At 45.0% G+C, this 18,794-nt stretch overlaps 1 protein-coding gene across 3 annotated transcripts in view; it reads left to right on the forward strand.

The window, feature by feature from the left end:
- PICK1 (protein interacting with PRKCA 1) overlaps window positions 1-18,794 on the forward strand; it is a 103,123-nt gene that overhangs the window by 64,793 nt on the left and 19,536 nt on the right. For all 3 annotated transcript variants that reach the window (XM_069205206.1, XM_069205205.1, XM_069205204.1), the window contains exons 11-12: window positions 328-378; window positions 9,928-10,072. In XM_069205206.1, the coding sequence (XP_069061307.1) occupies window positions 328-378; window positions 9,928-10,072 (196 nt within the window). The remainder of the gene's footprint in view (window positions 1-327; window positions 379-9,927; window positions 10,073-18,794) is intronic.

Consider the following 18,794-nt stretch of genomic DNA (forward strand, 5'->3'; position numbering starts at 1 on the left):
GTTTTGGAGGGGATGACTAGCACAGTTTTGCCCTTAGCCTGGCTGCCTGAGAAGATAACATGAATTTCAATATGTTGATGCTATGGACAACACCCCAGTCATGTTCATTGGCTGTTGGTCCTGAAAGACACTGGCTCAAAGTTATCTAGCGGTTCTCCAAACTGAGGACCCAACCAGGGAGAGAAAGGAAGTTAATGTCTGCAATTAAACTATCGCAAGATATATTCTCCAAAACCACACTGTGTGTGTGTGTGTGTGAAGTTAGTATGATATAAGCATAGTATAAGATCAACTATTGATAATCTTTGGATTGGCTTTGTTTTGTAGTCATACTGCCTGAAGGTGAAGGAGATGGATGACGAGGAGTACAGCTGTATTGTAAGTACAAGAGATGCTTGCTTGTATATCTGTACCTCTTTGTTCAAGGCTTATGGTGGCATGTGTCGGAAGTTTCAGTGCAGAGGGGTTCCTGTCGTCTGAGCAAGATACTTCTTCTTCTGGGACTGCATGATGTTTTTGCTCTCTTTTAACCCTGATTGGACAATAGAAAGTAAGACTGATTCAACAGTATTGGATCTTTCATAGATTCACATACTTGAATCCTCCCCCGTCTAAGTGGGAGTCCCACAATATCATAAAAAGCAATAGTCAAATACTAGGGTTAATGTTAAAAAAAAAAAATCGCCTCATTAGCTTATCCTCTTCATTTAATAAGACCCAAAGTCCAGCCAATCATGCAACAGCACCCTTTAGAAACCTCACTACAGAGGCTTCAATCCCTCAGATTTTATACTGCATGTCGTGTGATGAGTCTCCCTGAGCTCTGCTCAGTTTTCTGCAGTTTGCTCTCCATTCAGGAAGAATTCTCATTAGGTCAAGATTTATATATGTTTTTTATATTCTGACTACTCAATAATGAGAGAACAAACTAAGAAAGGATTGTTCGGGCCATGTGGGACATATGCCAAAAAGAGACTGCACGAAGAGGATCCTCACAAAGATTGCATCTGCTGGCTCCATTCTGAACATAAAGTTAAAGACCGTAAGGTATGCCACACTTTGTCTAAAAAACTCTGAAAGACAGAGAGGGAAGATTGTTGATTTATCTACAGAAACTGAAATCCAAAGAAAACCGTCCATTTGAGGAGGACAGTAATGATTCCTTTAAGACAGAAAAATCCCGTAAAAGGCAAGGGTCTTAAGAGAAAGTGCCTCCAGGGTCACCTAAAAAGGCTTTGATGACGGCTCAACATGGGTCCTTATGATATTCCAAAAAATCTGATCAATGTCCTCATGCTTCCAAAAAGGAGAAACTTCTCAGAAAAAGGTTCTTTCTGAGCCCACAACTCCATCTCTGAAGGAAGTTACCCAGAAAAAGTCTTCCAAATCCCTTTCGCCGGTGACAAAACCTCTAAAAGCGATTACTGCCTCCTAATTTGAATTGTCGTCAACACCACCGCTGACGGCGGCTATATCTCCAAACTGTCAACTATGAGATCATTTACAAGAGCACCATCAACGCAGATGAGAGCGCCATTGACAACAACACCTACATTGCAAATCTTGTCGACGGCTTTGCCACCAATGGCACCATTGACAAAAAATACCATTGACACCACTGATGCCTGTATCTACAAAAGGAAAATACACTACAGAAACAATATTGCCTGCCCATATGTTGCCAAGTAAGGCTTTACCTTTCCCACCTCACTTTTATTGCATGACGACAAGCCTTAGGATGAAGGTCCAATTGTGGCAGTGCATAGTTCCTCTGCGCTTCATTTGAAGTGCCAGGAGTATTAAGATGATGAGTACGACTGATATTATGTGGACCAATATTATACCTCAGGTGAAGAACCAGTACATTATGATGACGAGTACTCTGCTTCTGGCCAACAGGAACAACAAGAACAATCAGTACAATTGCCACTTACTTTGGTCAATAATCTCCAGCATATGTTTCAAAGACTACAATAGGAGATTTCTAAATCTTTCACCAACTGATCCTCCACTGCAACCGCCAAGGCCAATGCGATACCACAGATCCCTACTCTGGTTACTCATGCACCACGTATATTAACAGTGCCTACACTAGCAAGTATATTGGCTGACTGCCTGTCTTCAATAAAGAATCAAGACCTCCTGTGATCAGTGAACCTGTTCTAAGATAAGACTCTGAAGCCTCCAGAACCACCAAAACCTCTCACCTGGAGCCACCCCTGCACATGTCGCCTCTGGTCTGAGTTGAAGTGGGCCACTAGTGCCAGCAAGGTTCCCCAGCCCTCCAGAGTCGGAGTCATCATGGTTTCACCCCTCCTAGACTCCCTGACGACACCTGTAGCCTCTGCATGCAGCCCCCCCTCTACCGCGACTTCTCCAGGAAGGAAAACCTGACACCTGAAGACAACTATGCACCTGTTGCCCCTAAGCTGTGGAAAAGAGGACTGTTGGAAGTTGGCTCTGTATATACTATTTCAAAGTAAGAAATAGTGTGCACAGAGTCCAAGGGTTCCCCTTAGAGGTAAAATAGTGGCAAAAGTAGATAATTCTAATGCTCTATTTTGTGGTAGTGTGGTCGAGCAATAGGCTTATCAGAGGGTAGTGTTAAGCATTCGTTGAACACACACAGGCAATATATGAGGAACACACACTCAAAGACTTACTCCAGGCCAATAGGTTTTTATATTGAAAAATATATTTTCTTAGTTTATTTTAAGAAACACAGGTTCAAGATTTACAGTAAATACTTTAAATGTAAGGTACTTCACTCAGATACTTTAGGAACTTTGAATAAAAACAATATCACATACAGTCTTTGTAAAAATGGCAATAAGCTATTTTTAAAGTGGACACAGTGCAAAATTCAACAGTTCCTGGGAGAGGTAAGTAAAGGTTAGTTTTGAAGGTAAGTAAAACACTCACAAGTCTCAAGTTTGGGGCATAGGCAGCCCACCATTGGGGGTTCAAGGCAACCCCAAAGTTACCACACCAGCAGCTCGGGCCGGTCAGGTGCAGAGGTCAAAGGGGTGCCCAAAACACATAGGTGCCTACGGAGAACAGGGGTACTCCGGTTCCAGTCTGCCAGGAGGTAAGTACTTGGGTCCTAGAGGGGCATACCAGGGGGGTTTTGTAGAGCACCGGGGGGACACAAGAAGGCACAGAAAGGGTGCAGTGTGCAAACAGGCGTTGGGTTTTAGATTGAAAACAATGGAGAGACCCGGGGGTCACTTCAACGATGCAGGCAGACACAGGGGGGCTCCTTGGGGCAGCCACCACCTGGGCTTGGCAGAGGGTCGCCTGGGGGTCGCTCTTGCACTGGAGTTCGGTTCCTTCAGGACCTGGGGGCTGCGGATGCAGTGTTGGTTCCAGGCGTCGGGTCCCTTGTTACAGGCAGTCGCGGTCAGGGGGAGCCTCTGGATTCTTTCTGCATGCGTCGCAGTGGGGGCTCAGGGGGATCGTCTCTGGTTACTCACGGGCTCGCAGTCGCCGGGGAGTCCTCCCTGAGGTGTTGGTTTTCTGCAGGTCAAGCCGGGGGCGCGTCGGGTGCAGAGTGTGAAGTCTAACGCTTCCAACGGGAAGTCTTTAAAGTTGTTGAAAAGTTGCAAGTTTGTTGCAGATTGTTCAGCAGAGCCCCTGCTCACAGGAGTTTCTTGGTCCTGGGGGTCAGGGCAGTCCTCTGAGGCTTCAGAGGTCGCTGGTCCCTGTCGGATGCGTCGCTGGAGCAGGTTTTCGAAGTTGAAGACAGGCTGGTAGGGCTGGGGCCAAGTCAGTTGTCGTCTTCCTCCTTCTCTGCAGGCTTGTAGGTCAGCAGTCCTCTTCTTTCTTCAGGTTGCAGGAATCTGATTTTCTGGGATCTGGGGAGCCCCTAAATACTGAATTTAGGAGTGTGTTTAGGTCTGGGAGAGCAGTAGCCAATGGCTACTGTCCTTGAGGGTGGCTACACCCTCTTTGTGCCTCCTCCCTGTGGGGAGGGGGGCACATCCCTAATCCTATTGGGGGAATACTCCAAACTCAAGATGGAGGATTTCTCAAGGCAGGGGTCACTTCAGCTCAGGACACCTTAGGGGCTGTCCTGACTGGTGGGTGACTCCTCCTTGTTTTTCTCATGATCACCTCCAGCCTTGCTGCCAAAAGTGGGAGCAGTGACCGGAGTGGCGGGCATCTCCACTAGCTGGGATGCCCTGGGGCGCTGTAACAAAAAGGGTGAGCCTTTGAGGCTCACCGCTAGGTGTTACAGTTCCTGCAGAGGGAGGCGAGAAGCACCTCCACCCAGTTCAGGCTTTGTTCCTGGCCTCAGAGTGACAAAGGCACTCTCACGATGTGGCCAGCAACATGTCTGGTGTGTGGCAGGCTGGCAGGAACTGGCCATCCTACACTAGAAGTCGGGTATGTTTTCAGGGGGCATCTCTAAGATGCCCTCTGGGTGTATTTTACAATACATTGCACACTGGCATCAGTGTGCATTTATTGTGCTGAGAAGTTTGATACCAAACTCCCCAGTTTTCAGTGTAGCCATTATGGAACTGTGGAGTTTGTGTATGACAAACTCCCAGACCATATACTCTTATGGCTACCCTGTACTTACAATGTCTAAGGTTTTGCTTAGACACTGTAGGGGCATAGTGCTCATGCACATATGCCCTCACCTGTGGTATAGTGCACCCTTCCTTAGGGCTGTAAGGCCTGCTAGAGGGGTGACTTACCTATACCACAGGCAGTGTGATGTTGGCATGGCACTCTGAGGGGAGTGCCATGTCGACTTAGTCATTTTCTCCCCACCAGCACACCCAAGCTGTGAGGCAGTGTGCATGTGCTGAGTGAAGGGTCCCTCTGGTGGCATAAGAAATGCTGCAGCCCTTAGAGACCTTCCCTGGCATCAGGGCCCTTGGTACCAGGGGTACCAGTTACAAGGGACTTACCTGAGTGCCGGGGTTGTGCCAATTGTGGAGACAAAAGTACAGTTTAGCGAAAGAACACTGGTGCTGGGGCCTGGTTAGCAGGGTCCCGGCACACTTTCAAATCATAACTTAGCATCAGCAAAGGCAAAAAGTTAGGAGGTAACCATGCCAAGGAGGCATTTCCTCACAAGGACCAAAGGTGCCTACCTGTGCCCGAGCATCGTGAGGCCTGAGACCGGCTGTTGGTTCAGCCCAAGTGGCTTCCTGGCCAGAGCCTACAACCTCTTTTCGCAGTGACCATTTTCCTTTAAAACGCCTTAGGTGCCCTTTGCACCCTGCACCCAGCATACAAGGCTGTCTGCAATCATATACAGAAAATCAGAGAGGGGATAATACTTTAGCTCAGCCACCAGTAGATCCCTGGGACACATATGACATTGATTCCCCAGGAGATCCAGACCCATACCTTTACCCAGTTAAGCCTTCACCACCAGATAACACAACATCTTTCAATTAGCTTATAGCTAGGGTGGGCGCTTACCATCAGAGCCCTTATTACAAGGATCATATAGAGGATGGTTTTCTTTTTTAAACTCTCTCTTTTGTTAGGGATTGACTCTATCTGCCCATGTTAAAAGGAATGACCCGTCCTGCAGATGAGATCTTCAAGGATCCAGTACCCGGCAGAATTATAACACCCAGGGTAGATAAAAAATTACGGCAGCACCTTCTGAACCTGCTTACATTAGAGGACATATTCCACCAGACTCATTAGTTGTTTCAAATGCTCGTAAATTAGCTAATTCTCAAACTTCAGCAGATGCTCCTCCACAAGATAAGGAGTCTAAACTCATAAATGTCTCCGGCAAAAAGGTGTCAGTTCAAGCAGTCAATCATTGAAGAATCGCTAATACCCAGGGGCCATTAGCAAGATATGATAAAGCACAGTGAGATGAGATGGAAGATCTCATTCAACATCTTCCTGAGGAGTATCAAAAGAAACGACAACAACTTGTTCAGGAAGGCAAGTTAATTTCCAATAACTCCATTACGTGTGCTCTTGAAGTCACCTGGTCTATGGGAGCACTTCAAACTCCTATCACTCGTGGTTCCTTTCAACGACCTTCCTTTAAGCAGCATAGCAAACAAACGTCATCAGATTCCTCTGCCTCCTTTAGACAACACCACCCAGCATCCACTTCAAGAGAGTATTACAGAGGTACCTATAGGGATAACAATTCTAAAGGTCAATGGAAAGGTGCCTCCACGCTTGCCACCCCTTCTGCATCTAAGCAGTGACTCTCTTCTCACGCCCCCCGGTCACTTAACACCCGTCGGGGGATGACTACAGCAGATTTTTCCCACTTAGAAAACTATATCAACAGATGACAGGGTGCTGGATATTATCCACTGTGGTTATTTCCTGGAGCTCATCAAAACACCTCCAAACATACCACGTCGTAAACACAAACCTTCCATGGAACTTCTAAATTTGTTAACTCAAGAAGTGCATGCTCTCAGGCTCAAAGGAGCCGTAGGACCAGTTCCATTTTATCAGAAGGGCACAGGAGTATATTCACTATACTTCCTCATTCCCAAAAAGAACGGATCACTTTGGCCTATCCTAGATCTCAGGCCATTAAATTACTATATCCCTCTATTACAACAAGGAGATTTTATGTCTGCGCTAGACTTAAAATTCCCACATTCCAAAACATCCAGATCACCTGAAATACCTTCAGTTTGTAATACAAGGAAAACACTTCCAGTCCAAAGTACTCCCATTTGGAGTTCTTACCTCACCTTGTGTCTCCACAAAATGTCTTGCAGTAGTTGTAGCACATCTGCGCAGACAGAGTATTCATGTTTTCCCATATCTGGACGACTGGCTCACCAAATCCAGTATGTTTCCACTATGTCTGCAACACACCCAGACCACACTCCGTCTCCTTCATCAGCTGGGGTTTACCATCAACATACTGAAATCATACCTTATCTAGAAGCTGTCTTCAGCACACAGCTAGGACTGGTTTACCCAAATGCAGCCAGGATTCAAAATATCACAACCCTGCAGCAGCAGGAACACCCCAATCAACAGATGACAGTAAGAACAGTTCAAAGGATCTTGGATATGATGCCATCTTGTATTGCGATAGCACCACATGCAAGACTGCACATGTCAGCTGCAGGAATGTGTGGCAAGTCAATGGTCTCAGTCACAGGGTCAGATACAGGATCTAGTGTTAGTAGACAGCTGCACTCATCACTCTTTGCAGTGGTGGAACATGCAAAATTTGTCAGAAGGGTGGTCGTTTCTCAACGTTGTTCTCCAGATCACTCTTACAGCAGATGCATCTCTGACAGGATGGGGTGCTCACCTACAAAGTCTATCTATACAAGGGCTTTGGGACTCCAAACACCAAGTCCTACACATCATCTACTTGGAACTTAAAGCCATTCATCTAGCAGCCAAAGCTTTCCTAGTTCGTCTTATGGGCAAGGTTGTTCTGGTCTGAACGGACAAAAACAACTGTCATGTTTTATTTGCAGAAACGGGGGAGCACATTCTATACAGTTACCATGCCTATCTCAGACACTCTGGAGTTGGGCAATAAGACACTGTATTTACTTGTTAGTGGACTACCTCCCAGGGATGGACAACTACTTCGCGGACCTCAGCAGGATGCAGCAACAAGTTTCTTGAATGGAAACTCCACCCTCAAGTCCTTCCATACTTTCACAGGTGGGGGGTTCTGCACATAGACCTATTCGCAGCTGTAAAAAAAACACAAAATACCCAAACTTCTCCTCCAGGCTCCCACACCCACTATCCAAGGGCAATGCTGAATGGATGAGTTGGTCAGGGATATTTGCCTGCCCTTTTCCACCTCTCCCGCTTCCATTTGTGGTCCAGAAACTCAGGCAGACATCTCACCCTCATTCTAGAAGCTCCCACTTGGGCACGACAACCATGTTACACCATGCTACTCAAACTATCAGTAGTACCTCACTAGATGCTTCCCCTACATCCGGATCTTTTCACTCCGACCACTGACAAATAAGGCATTGAAATCCCAAAGAGCTCGCGATTTGGCTCCTTAAGTCCTAGAGTTTGGATACTTGAGTCTTCCTCCAGAGTGCATGACCATTCTTAAGGAAGCATGTAAACCCACCACCAAGGCATGCTATGCTGCTTAGTGGAAAAGATCCGTTTTCTGTTGTTGTGATAAGCATACTGAACCCTTTAGAACATCTGTTCAATATATTGTCTATTTTCTTCTGTTACAAACTTGTGTCCAAGCATATACTTCAATATGGCTTCACCTTGCAGCAGTAGTTGCATACATGCAAAACAGACAGCATTTATCATTGCTCAAAATACCTGTTGTTAAAGCTTTCATGGAAGGCTTACAAAGGGTAGTTCCACCCAGAGTGCCACCTGCACCAGTTTGGAATCTCAACATTGTACTCACTAGGCTTATGGGGCCACCATTGGAACCATTGCATAACTGTCCACTGCAGTTTCTATCATGGAAGGTAGCTTTTTTAATAGCAATCACCTCACTAACATTTGTTGGTGAGCTTCAGGCATTAACCTTGTAAGAACCATTTTTTCAGATACGTAAGGATAGGGTAGTCCTAAGAACGACCCAAAATTTTTAGCCAAGGTAGTTTCCACATTTGACATACACCAAACAGTTGAATTACCAGTTTTCTTTCCACAACAATTTGCAGAAAGAGCTCTGCACGTATTAGATGTAAAAAGAGCTTTAATGTATTATCTTGACAGAACTAAAGAGTTGTGTAATACTAAACAACTCTTTGTTGCTTTCAAGCCTTAAACGGGAAAAGCTATAGCTAAAGCAGATATCTCAAGATTGAAAATTAAATATAGCCAAAGCTAAAAGAAGTTTGCCCACACCTCCTAGAGTACACTCAACTCGTACGTTAGGAGGACCTATGGCTTTCTTGGGTAACATACTAATAGCTGAAATTTGTAAAGCAGCTACGTGGTCAACTCCACACACTTGTACGTACTAAACACTACTGTGTGGATGTATTAGCACTTCAACATGCAGATGTTGGGGAGGCAGTGCTTCATGCTCTTTTTAAGACAAATACAACACTCAAGCGTTAGCCACCATTTTCTGGAGGGCACTGCTTTGCAGTCTATGCAGAGCATGTGTATCTACAGCCACACATGCCGTTGAACGGATTATGTTACCCTGTAAGCACTTGTTCGTGGCATGTAATGCTGTACGTTCACATGCGCCTGCCCTCATTCCTGGAAACCTGTGTCGTTATAGTATACCTTAACATTCTTATACACATGGTCATCGCTTTCTAACACTTTACTCACACTCCATTCTCTCCCACATGCGGGAAAACAGTCTAACAATGGAGTCAGTGCCCATGCGCACTATCACGAAGAGAAGGAGTCTTATTTACAGTGTGACTCCAGAAGATTTTTTGAAGAAAAACAGCTTGTACACATCTGGATCCAACACAAGATGGCAGATGCTTACAGGGTAAGTAAAATAATCCATCACATGACTGCCAATTGTGTAGCATCTGCGGCAGAAATAAAGGTCAAGTGATTAAGGAGTTCAGATCATTACTGAGCATTGCGGGTTTTTGGTGTTGGAAAGAACTCCTCACTTTGATAAACAGAAGAACTTTAACAAAAGATATAAAGTGATTTGCCCAGAATTGCACAGTTGTCCTCAAGTCCACCTCCCACTCCTGTAAGGGATATTTGCAGAGAAAGGAGTAGGTACTAAATAGAGTTGGAGACCAGGGTTTCAACGCACACCTGTAAATGATCCTGTCAGGGTTCAAAGACCTGAATAAGCAACAGGACTGAATTACTCAATGAAATAGTTGCCTGCTCCATTAGCCAATACCTACCCCCGTTAATTAAGTTAGCAAAACCTGATCGCCAGTGGGATTTCAGAGATGCCTGTGCTCAAACATATCACAGCTTTACACGCAGAGCTCCTTTAACTAAAAGTCTGTTTTCTTTTAACAGGCCATTGGTGAGCCATTGTATCGCGTGGGCACTGGCAACTATGAGTATCGATTGGTTCTGCGCTGTAGGCAGGAAGCCCGCTCCCGCTTTGCTAAGATGAGAAAGGATGTGCTGGAGAAAGTGGAGCTGCTGGACCAGAAACATGGTAAGTCTATCCTACACTACTTTCCCTGCCTCCTGCCCTACTGCAACACTTCTGACATTATCTCATCATAGCTCACCATTCCTCATTGTTTACATCTTGCCGAGAGTCTTTCCTTGAAATGTTTCTTGACCTGCCTTCCACAGCGATTCAAAATGTCTAGTGCCTCCCTTTATTTTATACATATTACTTCGTAACGCTGAATATTGCATTTTTTTATAAAGCATTCCTGGGGATGTCCTCACCTTTGCAAAGTTGACTTTTCTGAGATCTGTTTGCCCTGCTTAAGTATGAGTAAAGACTTTCACTGTCTTTTGCTTGACCCTTGACCATTCCATGCTCTTGGTTTTGTATCTTAGTTGTTCTACCTTGATAACTCTTCCCTATACTTTAGAACCAGAATATGAATTGATTTGAATTTCCTACTGCTTGAGGGTGTCCTAGTTTGAAGTTGTGCATATTTCTGGCACATTGCAGTCAGCAAGAGCTCTTCTCAAGGTGCTGCTGCATTAATGGACCTAATGAAACCTTTCTGCAGATGTGCTCTCTATGCACACAGGAAACCACCTGCAATGTTTATTGTTCATGTTCTCTCATAGGCAACCTAGAGAATGCCAAGTACTCCCTCCCTTCTCACTACCTTTGAAAAACGTATGCTCACTTGTTTGTCCAAGCATTTCTCAAAATAGCTTATCTGTGTATGGCCTTAGCTATTAAAAACTTTGCTAGGACCATGTTGTAGAACAGAGTTTTAAATAATAAGTGGACAAGTGCCAGATCAGCAGCAATTTTTAAGAGTATCCACGTAGTATTTCAAAGTAAAGAGAATTTGTTCACAAATGAATAGTTATTCTGAAACTCTGGCTTGGATCTCTCTCTTTGGCCATAAAATAAACACCCCTGTCTAAGGAGATATGGACAGGGAGTCCTTGTATAACCCAGGTTATATAACAGCACCACATATATTAAAACATGTAACCTTATTAGCTTTCTACTTTTGTTTATTAAAACTCAAACTTGATCGTCTGTTCTTTTCTTCCTTCATCCCTCTGTGTAGTTCCATTATTTTAATAGATACTCAGTCACTGGATTCATCAAAAACACTTCCCATAAGTAATTTGCTCATTACATATTTCATCTGCCAAGGAAACACAGGAATTATTGTTCTCCGTCACAGGAGTTTCATAATTGCTTTATAATTAGAAGATATGGAGTGACTTGGAACATTGTTTTATTACAGAGAAACTCATTCTAACCACTTACATGGCCCACTGTCCATAATGTGGATGACAGAGGAAATAATCCTGCCTCATGGCACAACACAGTGCTCAGAGAAGCCAAGCCAAAACAAAACTACACAATGTAGAGTGCAATAAGATAAATAATTAATCTAATATGCAAAAGGAAGTTTTCAGGATTGCAAAAGAACTGACTGATATAAGAACATCCCGGGGTATGGCCCTATCACCACAGTTCTGTGATCTGTTTAATTTTTGGATAAGTCACACAGATAAGGTAAGGAATAGAGAACGGGCGTTTTCTCCTCTGTTATTCACTGATAATTTACCAAGTGATAGAAAGTTGTTCCCCTTTAGTGCGATGGTAATGGACAGTCTTCTAAGGATAGTGTCCAAAATCAGCCTATGATCACCGTTAAACTCATACCCCCATTTATAATAAAGCATATCTTAAACAGAACACTAGCCCTTTCCCGGCTTTACTAAATTCCTCTCTAGAGCAAGGTATTGTGCTTCAGTTCTTTTTAAAGAATCAATTCACATAACATACATAGCGTTACTTAAAACATAATGTAAGCAAAGGCAACATTTTCTTCCTACTTTGTATCTTTTTATAAACAAGTATATATCAAAAGAAAACTCACTTTAAAATTAGACATGATGTAGAAATATATAGAGCAGCATTGCAATCCAATTTCCTTTTTAATTTGCTGCTTTTTAAAGGAGAAGAAAATGAAAATAAACTGCTCTAATAGGCATACAGCCTCCACAGCAGAATAATGTTGTGTTACCTTGAGTGAGTCACTTTTCAATGTTTTGTACAGTCTCAAACTTTACTGGTGTCCTCATCCACTTTCATTAATGTGTTAAGAAAGAATCTGCATGATATAAAGAGAACTTGGAGGAGCATACTCAGCCATCCTTCACAGGACGTTTTAGTTTAGATAGCGATATTCTAGCTTTTTTGGAATTCCATAAAAAATTTGATAACAAATTGGCCATGAAAGATTACTTGGGAATATTAACTGGCAGCTTAGGGATCAGATATAACATGACTGGAGCCATCATTATTGTCATCATATTCAAATGTTTGCACCAAGATACAAATAATACAGACCATTCTTCGAGAGACATCTATAATCATTGTTTTAATAAGGTCCAAATTTAATTTAATAGTGTTCCTATTAGATTTGGCAAACCAGAATTTTTTATTTTTTATTATTCAATTGAAATCCATCACACAGAAAAGGCAAGATTTCTGACTTCTCAAGGTTGAGTTTGTATCTAGATAATTTATAGACAGGGGTGTGCCATTTATTAAAATATCTACTTGTTCATATGACAAGTTCCTTCACAAATCCACTTTTCCAGTAAAAAAAATCTACTTGTCCCTTTAGTGCTATGTAGTGCAGCGACAAAATATGGCAGCAAACTCCTTATAAAAGAGCTCTGATAATATATTCTCTGATTATGCCAGGACTACTACTATCGTATGGCTTGAATACTATCAATTTCCTTATTTTGCCACCTTTCCACAGATCTACATACTGGGGCTGGAGGTAGCAGTAAGCAATAGTTCCAGGGTTGGAATTTCCCTTTGAGTCTGTGCAAACCTACTAACTTACATGTTTTAAGGGTTTTCACCAGCCCTTCTCTAATCTTTTTCCATGCTGGAAACTGAATCCTGACAAGAGCCACAGTAAAACTTCTTCCAGGATTGGGAGAAAAAGTGCTTGGAGGGAAAGTGAAGTTGTAAACGCTCAACAGATTTTCACATGAGCAAATCTACACATGCATATTTGATTGTGCTAAAATGCAATTCACAAATTTTTTCTAGGAGTACACTTTCCTGGTCTACTTGTCTAAACTCTTATGAGTTCATGAAATAGGTGAATCTGCACTAATGCAAAGGCATCTACCTTGCATGCACTTTAGTGACTTTCTTTAAGAATTGGGTCCCTAATGAGGTCTGGAGTTATCCAAGACCTTTTGTTTTTATTAAAATTCTCTCTCACATCATGTCGGCTGGCTTCACTGTGAGTGATTGCAGTCTTATCTTTCTCAAGCAGCAAATCAGCACACAAAGTAGTTTTGTTCCATGCCAGGAAGTACGATGTCTGTGTGTGCTTTTTGAGACCAAACATATTTTTACTTGTTGCCAATGTATGTTACAATGGTGAGTGCCTGGCAGTTCCCACTACAGTAATGGCTTACTGTAAGGAAATGCCTCCTTGGCATGGTTGCCCCCTGACTTTTTGCCTTTGCTGATGCTATGTTTACAATTGCAAGTGTGCTGAGGCCTGCTAACCAGGCCCCAGCACCAGTGTTCTTTCCCTAACCTGTACTTTTGTATCCACAATTGGCAGACCCTGGCATCCAGATAAGTCCCTTGTAACTGGTACTTCTAGTACCAAGGGCCCTGATGCCAAGGAAGGTCTCTAAGGGCTGCAGCATGTCTTGTGCCACCCTGGAGACCTCTCACTCAGCACAGACACACTGCTTGCCAGCTTGTGTGTGCTAGTGAGGACAAAACGAGTAAGTCGACATGGCACTCCCCTCAGGGTGCCATGCCAGCCTCTCACTGCCTATGCAGTATAGGTAAGACACCCCTCTAGCAGGCCTTACAGCCCTAAGGCAGGGTGCACTATACCATAGGTGAGGGTACCAGTGCATGAGCATGGTACCCCTACAGTGTCTAAGCAAAACCTTAGACATTGTAAGTGCAGTGTAGCCATAAGAGTATATGGTCTGGGAGTCTGTCAAACACGAACTCCACAGCACCATAATGGCTACACTGAAAACTGGGAAGTTTGGTATCAAACTTCTCAGCACAATAAATGCACACTGATGCCAGTGTACATTTTATTGTAAAATACACCACAGAGGGCACCTTAGAGGTGCCCCCTGAAACTTAACCGACTGTCTGTGTAGGCTGACTAGTTCCAGCAGCCTGCCACACCAGAGACATGTTGCTGGCCCCATGGGGAGAGTGCCTTTGTCACTCTGAGGCCAGTAACAAAGCCTGCACTGGGTGGAGATGCTAACACCTCCCCCAGGCAGGAGCTGTGACACCTGGCGGTGAGCCTCAAAGGCTCACCCCTTTGTCACAGCCCAGCAGGGCACTCCAGCTTAGTGGAGTTGCCCGCCCCCTCCGGCCACGGCCCCCACTTTTGGCGGCAAGGCTGGAGGGAACAAAGAAAGCAACAAGGAGGAGTCACTGGCCAGTCAGGACAGCCCCTAAGGTGTCCTGAGCTGAGGTGACTCTGACTTTTAGAAATCCTCCATCTTGCAGATGGAGGATTCCCCCAGTAGGGTTAGGATTGTGACCCCCTCCCCTTGGGAGGAGGCACAAAGAGGGTGTACCCACCCTCAGGGCTAGTAGCCATTGGCTACTAACCCCCCAGACCTAAACACGCCCTTAAATTTAGTATTTAAGGGCTACCCTGAACCCTAGAAAATTAGATTCCTGCAACTACAAGAAGAAGGACTGCCTAGCTGAAAACCCCTGCAGAGGAAGACCAGAAGACGACAACTGCCTTGGCTCCAGAAACTCACCGGCCTGTCTCCTGCCTTCCAAAGATCCTGCTCCAGCGACGCCTTCCAAAGGGACCAGCGACCTCGACATCCTCTGAGGACTGCCCCTGCTTCGAAAAGACAAGAAACTCCCGAGGACAGCGGACCTGCTCCAAGAAAAGCTGCAACTTTGTTTCCAGCAGCTTTAAAGAACCCTGCAAGCTCCCCGCAAGAAGCGTGAGACTTGCAACACTGCACCCGGCGACCCCGACTCGGCTGGTGGCGATCCAACACCTCAGGAGGGACCCCAGGACTACTCTAAGACTGTGAGTACAAAAACCTGTCCCCCCTGAGCCCCCACAGCGCCGCCTGCAGAGGGAATCCCGAGGCTTCCCCTGACCGCGACTCTTTGAATCCTAAGTCCCGACACCTGGGAGAGACCCTGCACCCGCAGCCCCCAGGACCTGAAGGACCGGACTTTCACTGGAGGAGTGACCCCCAGGAGTCCCTCTCCCTTGACCAAGTGGAGGTTTCCCCGAGGAACCCCCCCCTTGCCTGCCTGCAGCGCTGAAGAGATCCCGAGATCTCCCATTGACTTCCATTACAAACCCGACGCTTGTTTCTACACTGCACCCGGCCGCCCCCGCGCTGCTGAGGGTGAAATTTCTGTGTGGACTTGTGTCCCCCCCGGTGCCCTACAAAACCCCCCTGGTCTGCCCTCCGAAGACGCGGGTACTTACCTGCAAGCAGACCGGAACCGGGGCACCCCCTTCTCTCCATTCTAGCCTATGTGTTTTGGGCACCACTTTGAACTCTGCACCTGACCGGCCCTGAGCTGCTGGTGTGGTGACTTTGGGGTTGCTCTGAACCCCCAACGGTGGGCTACCTTGGACCAAGAACTAAGCCCTGTAAGTGTCTTACTTACCTGGTTAACCTAACAAATACTTACCTCCCCTAGGAACTGTGAAAATTGCACTAAGTGTCCACTTTTAAAACAGCTATTTGTGAATAACTTGAAAAGTATACATGCAATTTTGATGATTTGAAGTTCCTAAAGTACTTACCTGCAATACCTTTCGAATGAGATATTACATGTAGAATTTGAACCTGTGGTTCTTAAAATAAACTAAGAAAAGATATTTTTCTATACAAAAACCTATTGGCTGGATTTGTCTCTGAGTGTGTGTACCTCATTTATTGTCTATGTGTATGTACAACAAATGCTTAACACTACTCCTTGGATAAGCCTACTGCTCGACCACACTACCACAAAATAGAGCATTAGTATTATCTATTTTTACCACTATTTTACCTCTAAGGGGAACCCTTGGACTCTGTGCATGCTATTCCTTACTTTGAAATAGCACATACAGAGCCAACTTCCTACATTGGTGGATCAGCGGTGGGGTACAAGACTTTGCATTTGCTGGACTACTCAGCCAATACCTGATCACACAACAAATTCCAAAATTGTCATTAGAAATTCATTTTTGCAATTTGAAATTTTTCTAAATTCTTAAAAGTCCTGCTAGGGCCTTGTGTGTTAAGTCCCTGTTTAGCATTGTCTTTTTAGAGTTTAAAAGTTTGTTAAAAGTTTGAATTAGACTCTAGAAACAGTTTTAGATTCTTAAAAAAGTATTCCAACTCTTAGCAGAATAATGTCTGATACAGAGATGCAGGTGGTGGAACTCGACACCACACCTTACCTCCATCTTAAGATGAGGGAGCTAAGGTCTCTCTGTAATATCAAAAAAATAACCATTGGCTCCAGACCTACCAAAATTCAGCTCCAGGAGCTGTTGGCAGAGTTTGAAAAAGCCAACCCCTCTGATGATGACATCACAGAGGAAGAAATTAGTGACTTGGAGGCCAATGTCCCTCCTCCAGTCCTAAATAGGGAGAACAGGACCCCTCAAGTCCTGTCTCCAACTGTGTTAGTCAGAAATAGTGAGTCCCTCACAGGAGGGTCCCACATTTCTGAAATCACTGAGGATGCTCTCAGTGAAGATGACCTCCTGTTAGCCAGGATGGCCAGAAGATTGGCTTTAGAGAGACAGCTCCTAGCCATAGAAAGGGAAAGACAAGAGATGGGCCTAGGACCCATCAATGGTGGCAGCAATATAAATAGGGTCAGAGATTCTCCTGACATGTTAAAAATCCCCAAAGGGATTGTGACAAAATATGAAGATGGTGATGACATCACCAAATGGTTCACAGCTTTTGAGAGGGCTTGTGTAACCAGAAAAGTGAACAGATCTCACTGGGGTGCTCTCCTTTGGGAAATGTTCACTGGAAAGTGTAGGGATAGACTCCTCACACTCTCTGGAAAAGATGCAGAATCTTATGACCTCATGAAGGGTACCCTGATTGAGGGCTTTGGATTCTCCACTGAGGAGTACAGGATTAGGTTCAGGGGGGCTCAAAAATCCTCGAGCCAGACCTGGGTTGACTTTGTTGACTACTCAGTGAAAACACTAGATGGTTGGATTCAAGGCAGTGGTGTAAGTAATTATGATGGGCTGTACAATTTATTTGTGAAAGAACACCTATTGAGTAATTGTTTCAATGATAAACTGCATCAGCATCTGGTAGACCTAGGACCAATTTCTCCCCAAGAATTGGGAAGGAAGGCGGACCATTGGGTCAAGACAAGGGTGTCCAAGACTTCAACAGGGGGTGACCAAAAGAAAGGGGTCACAAAGACTCCCCAGGGGAAGGGTGATGAGACAACCAAAACTAAAAATAGTAAAGAGTCTTCTACAGGCCCCCAAAAACCTGCACAGGAGGGTGGGCCCAGAGCCTCTTCACAAAACAATGGGTACAAGGGTAAAAACTTTGATCCCAAAAAGGCCTGGTGTCATAGCTGTAAACAGCATGGACACCAAACTGGAGACAAGGCCTGTCCCAAGAAAGGTTCCACTCCAAACTCCCATCCAGGTAACACTGGTATGGCTAGTCTCCAAGTGGGATCAACAGTGTGCCCAGAGCAAATCAGGGTCCACACTGAAGCTACTCTAGTTTCTGAGGGTGGGGTGGATTTAGCCACACTAGCTGTCTGGCCGCCTAACATGCAAAAATACAGACAGCAACTCTTAATTAATGGGACTAGAATAGAGGGCCTGAGGGATACAGGTGCCAGTGTCACCATGGTGACAGAGAAACTGGTTTCCCCTGGCCAATACCTGACTGGAAAAACTTACACAGTCACCAACGCTGACAATCAGAGAAAAGTACATCCCATGGCAATGGTTACTTTAGAATGGGGAGGGGTCAATGGCCTGAAACAGGTGGTGGTCTCCTCAAATATCCCAGTGGACTGTCTGCTTGGAAATGACCTGGAGTCCTCAGCATGGGCTGAGGTAGAACTAAAAACCCATGCAGCAATGCTGGGTATCCCTGAACTGGTGTGTGTGAAAACAAGAGCACAATGCAAGGCACAGGGTGAACAAGTAGAGCTGGAGTCTGGAAGAATGGCCCAGCCTACCAAGAGAACAGGAAAGTCAGTTGGGAAACCAACTGCAACACAGCAAAAGAAAGGGAACCTCTCTTCTCAGGAAGAAGTTCTGCCCTCTGAGGGAACTGAGCCTTTGGAGCTTGAACCTTACCAGGTTGAGCTCTTAGGCCCAGGGGGACCCTCAAGGGAGGAGCTGTGTAAGGGACAAGAAACCTGTCCCTCTCTTGAAGGCCTTAGGCAGCAAGCTGCTGAAGAGTCCAAAGGCAAGAAAAATGGAACACATAGGGTCTATTGGGAAGATGGACTCCTGTACACTGAGGCCAGAGACCCCAAACCTGGTGCCACTAGGAGAGTGGTAGTGCCTCAGCTGTTCAGGAAGTTCATCCTAACATTGGCCCATGACATTCCCCTTGCTGGACATTTGGGACAAACCAAGACGTGGGAGAGGTTAGTCAACCACTTCTACTGGCCCAATATGTCCAACATGGTTAAGGAGTTTTGCCTCTCCTGCCCCACCTGT

The sequence above is a fragment of the Pleurodeles waltl genome, chromosome 8, assembly GCF_031143425.1.
Source record: "Pleurodeles waltl isolate 20211129_DDA chromosome 8, aPleWal1.hap1.20221129, whole genome shotgun sequence".
Lineage (NCBI taxonomy): Eukaryota > Metazoa > Chordata > Amphibia > Caudata > Salamandridae > Pleurodeles > Pleurodeles waltl.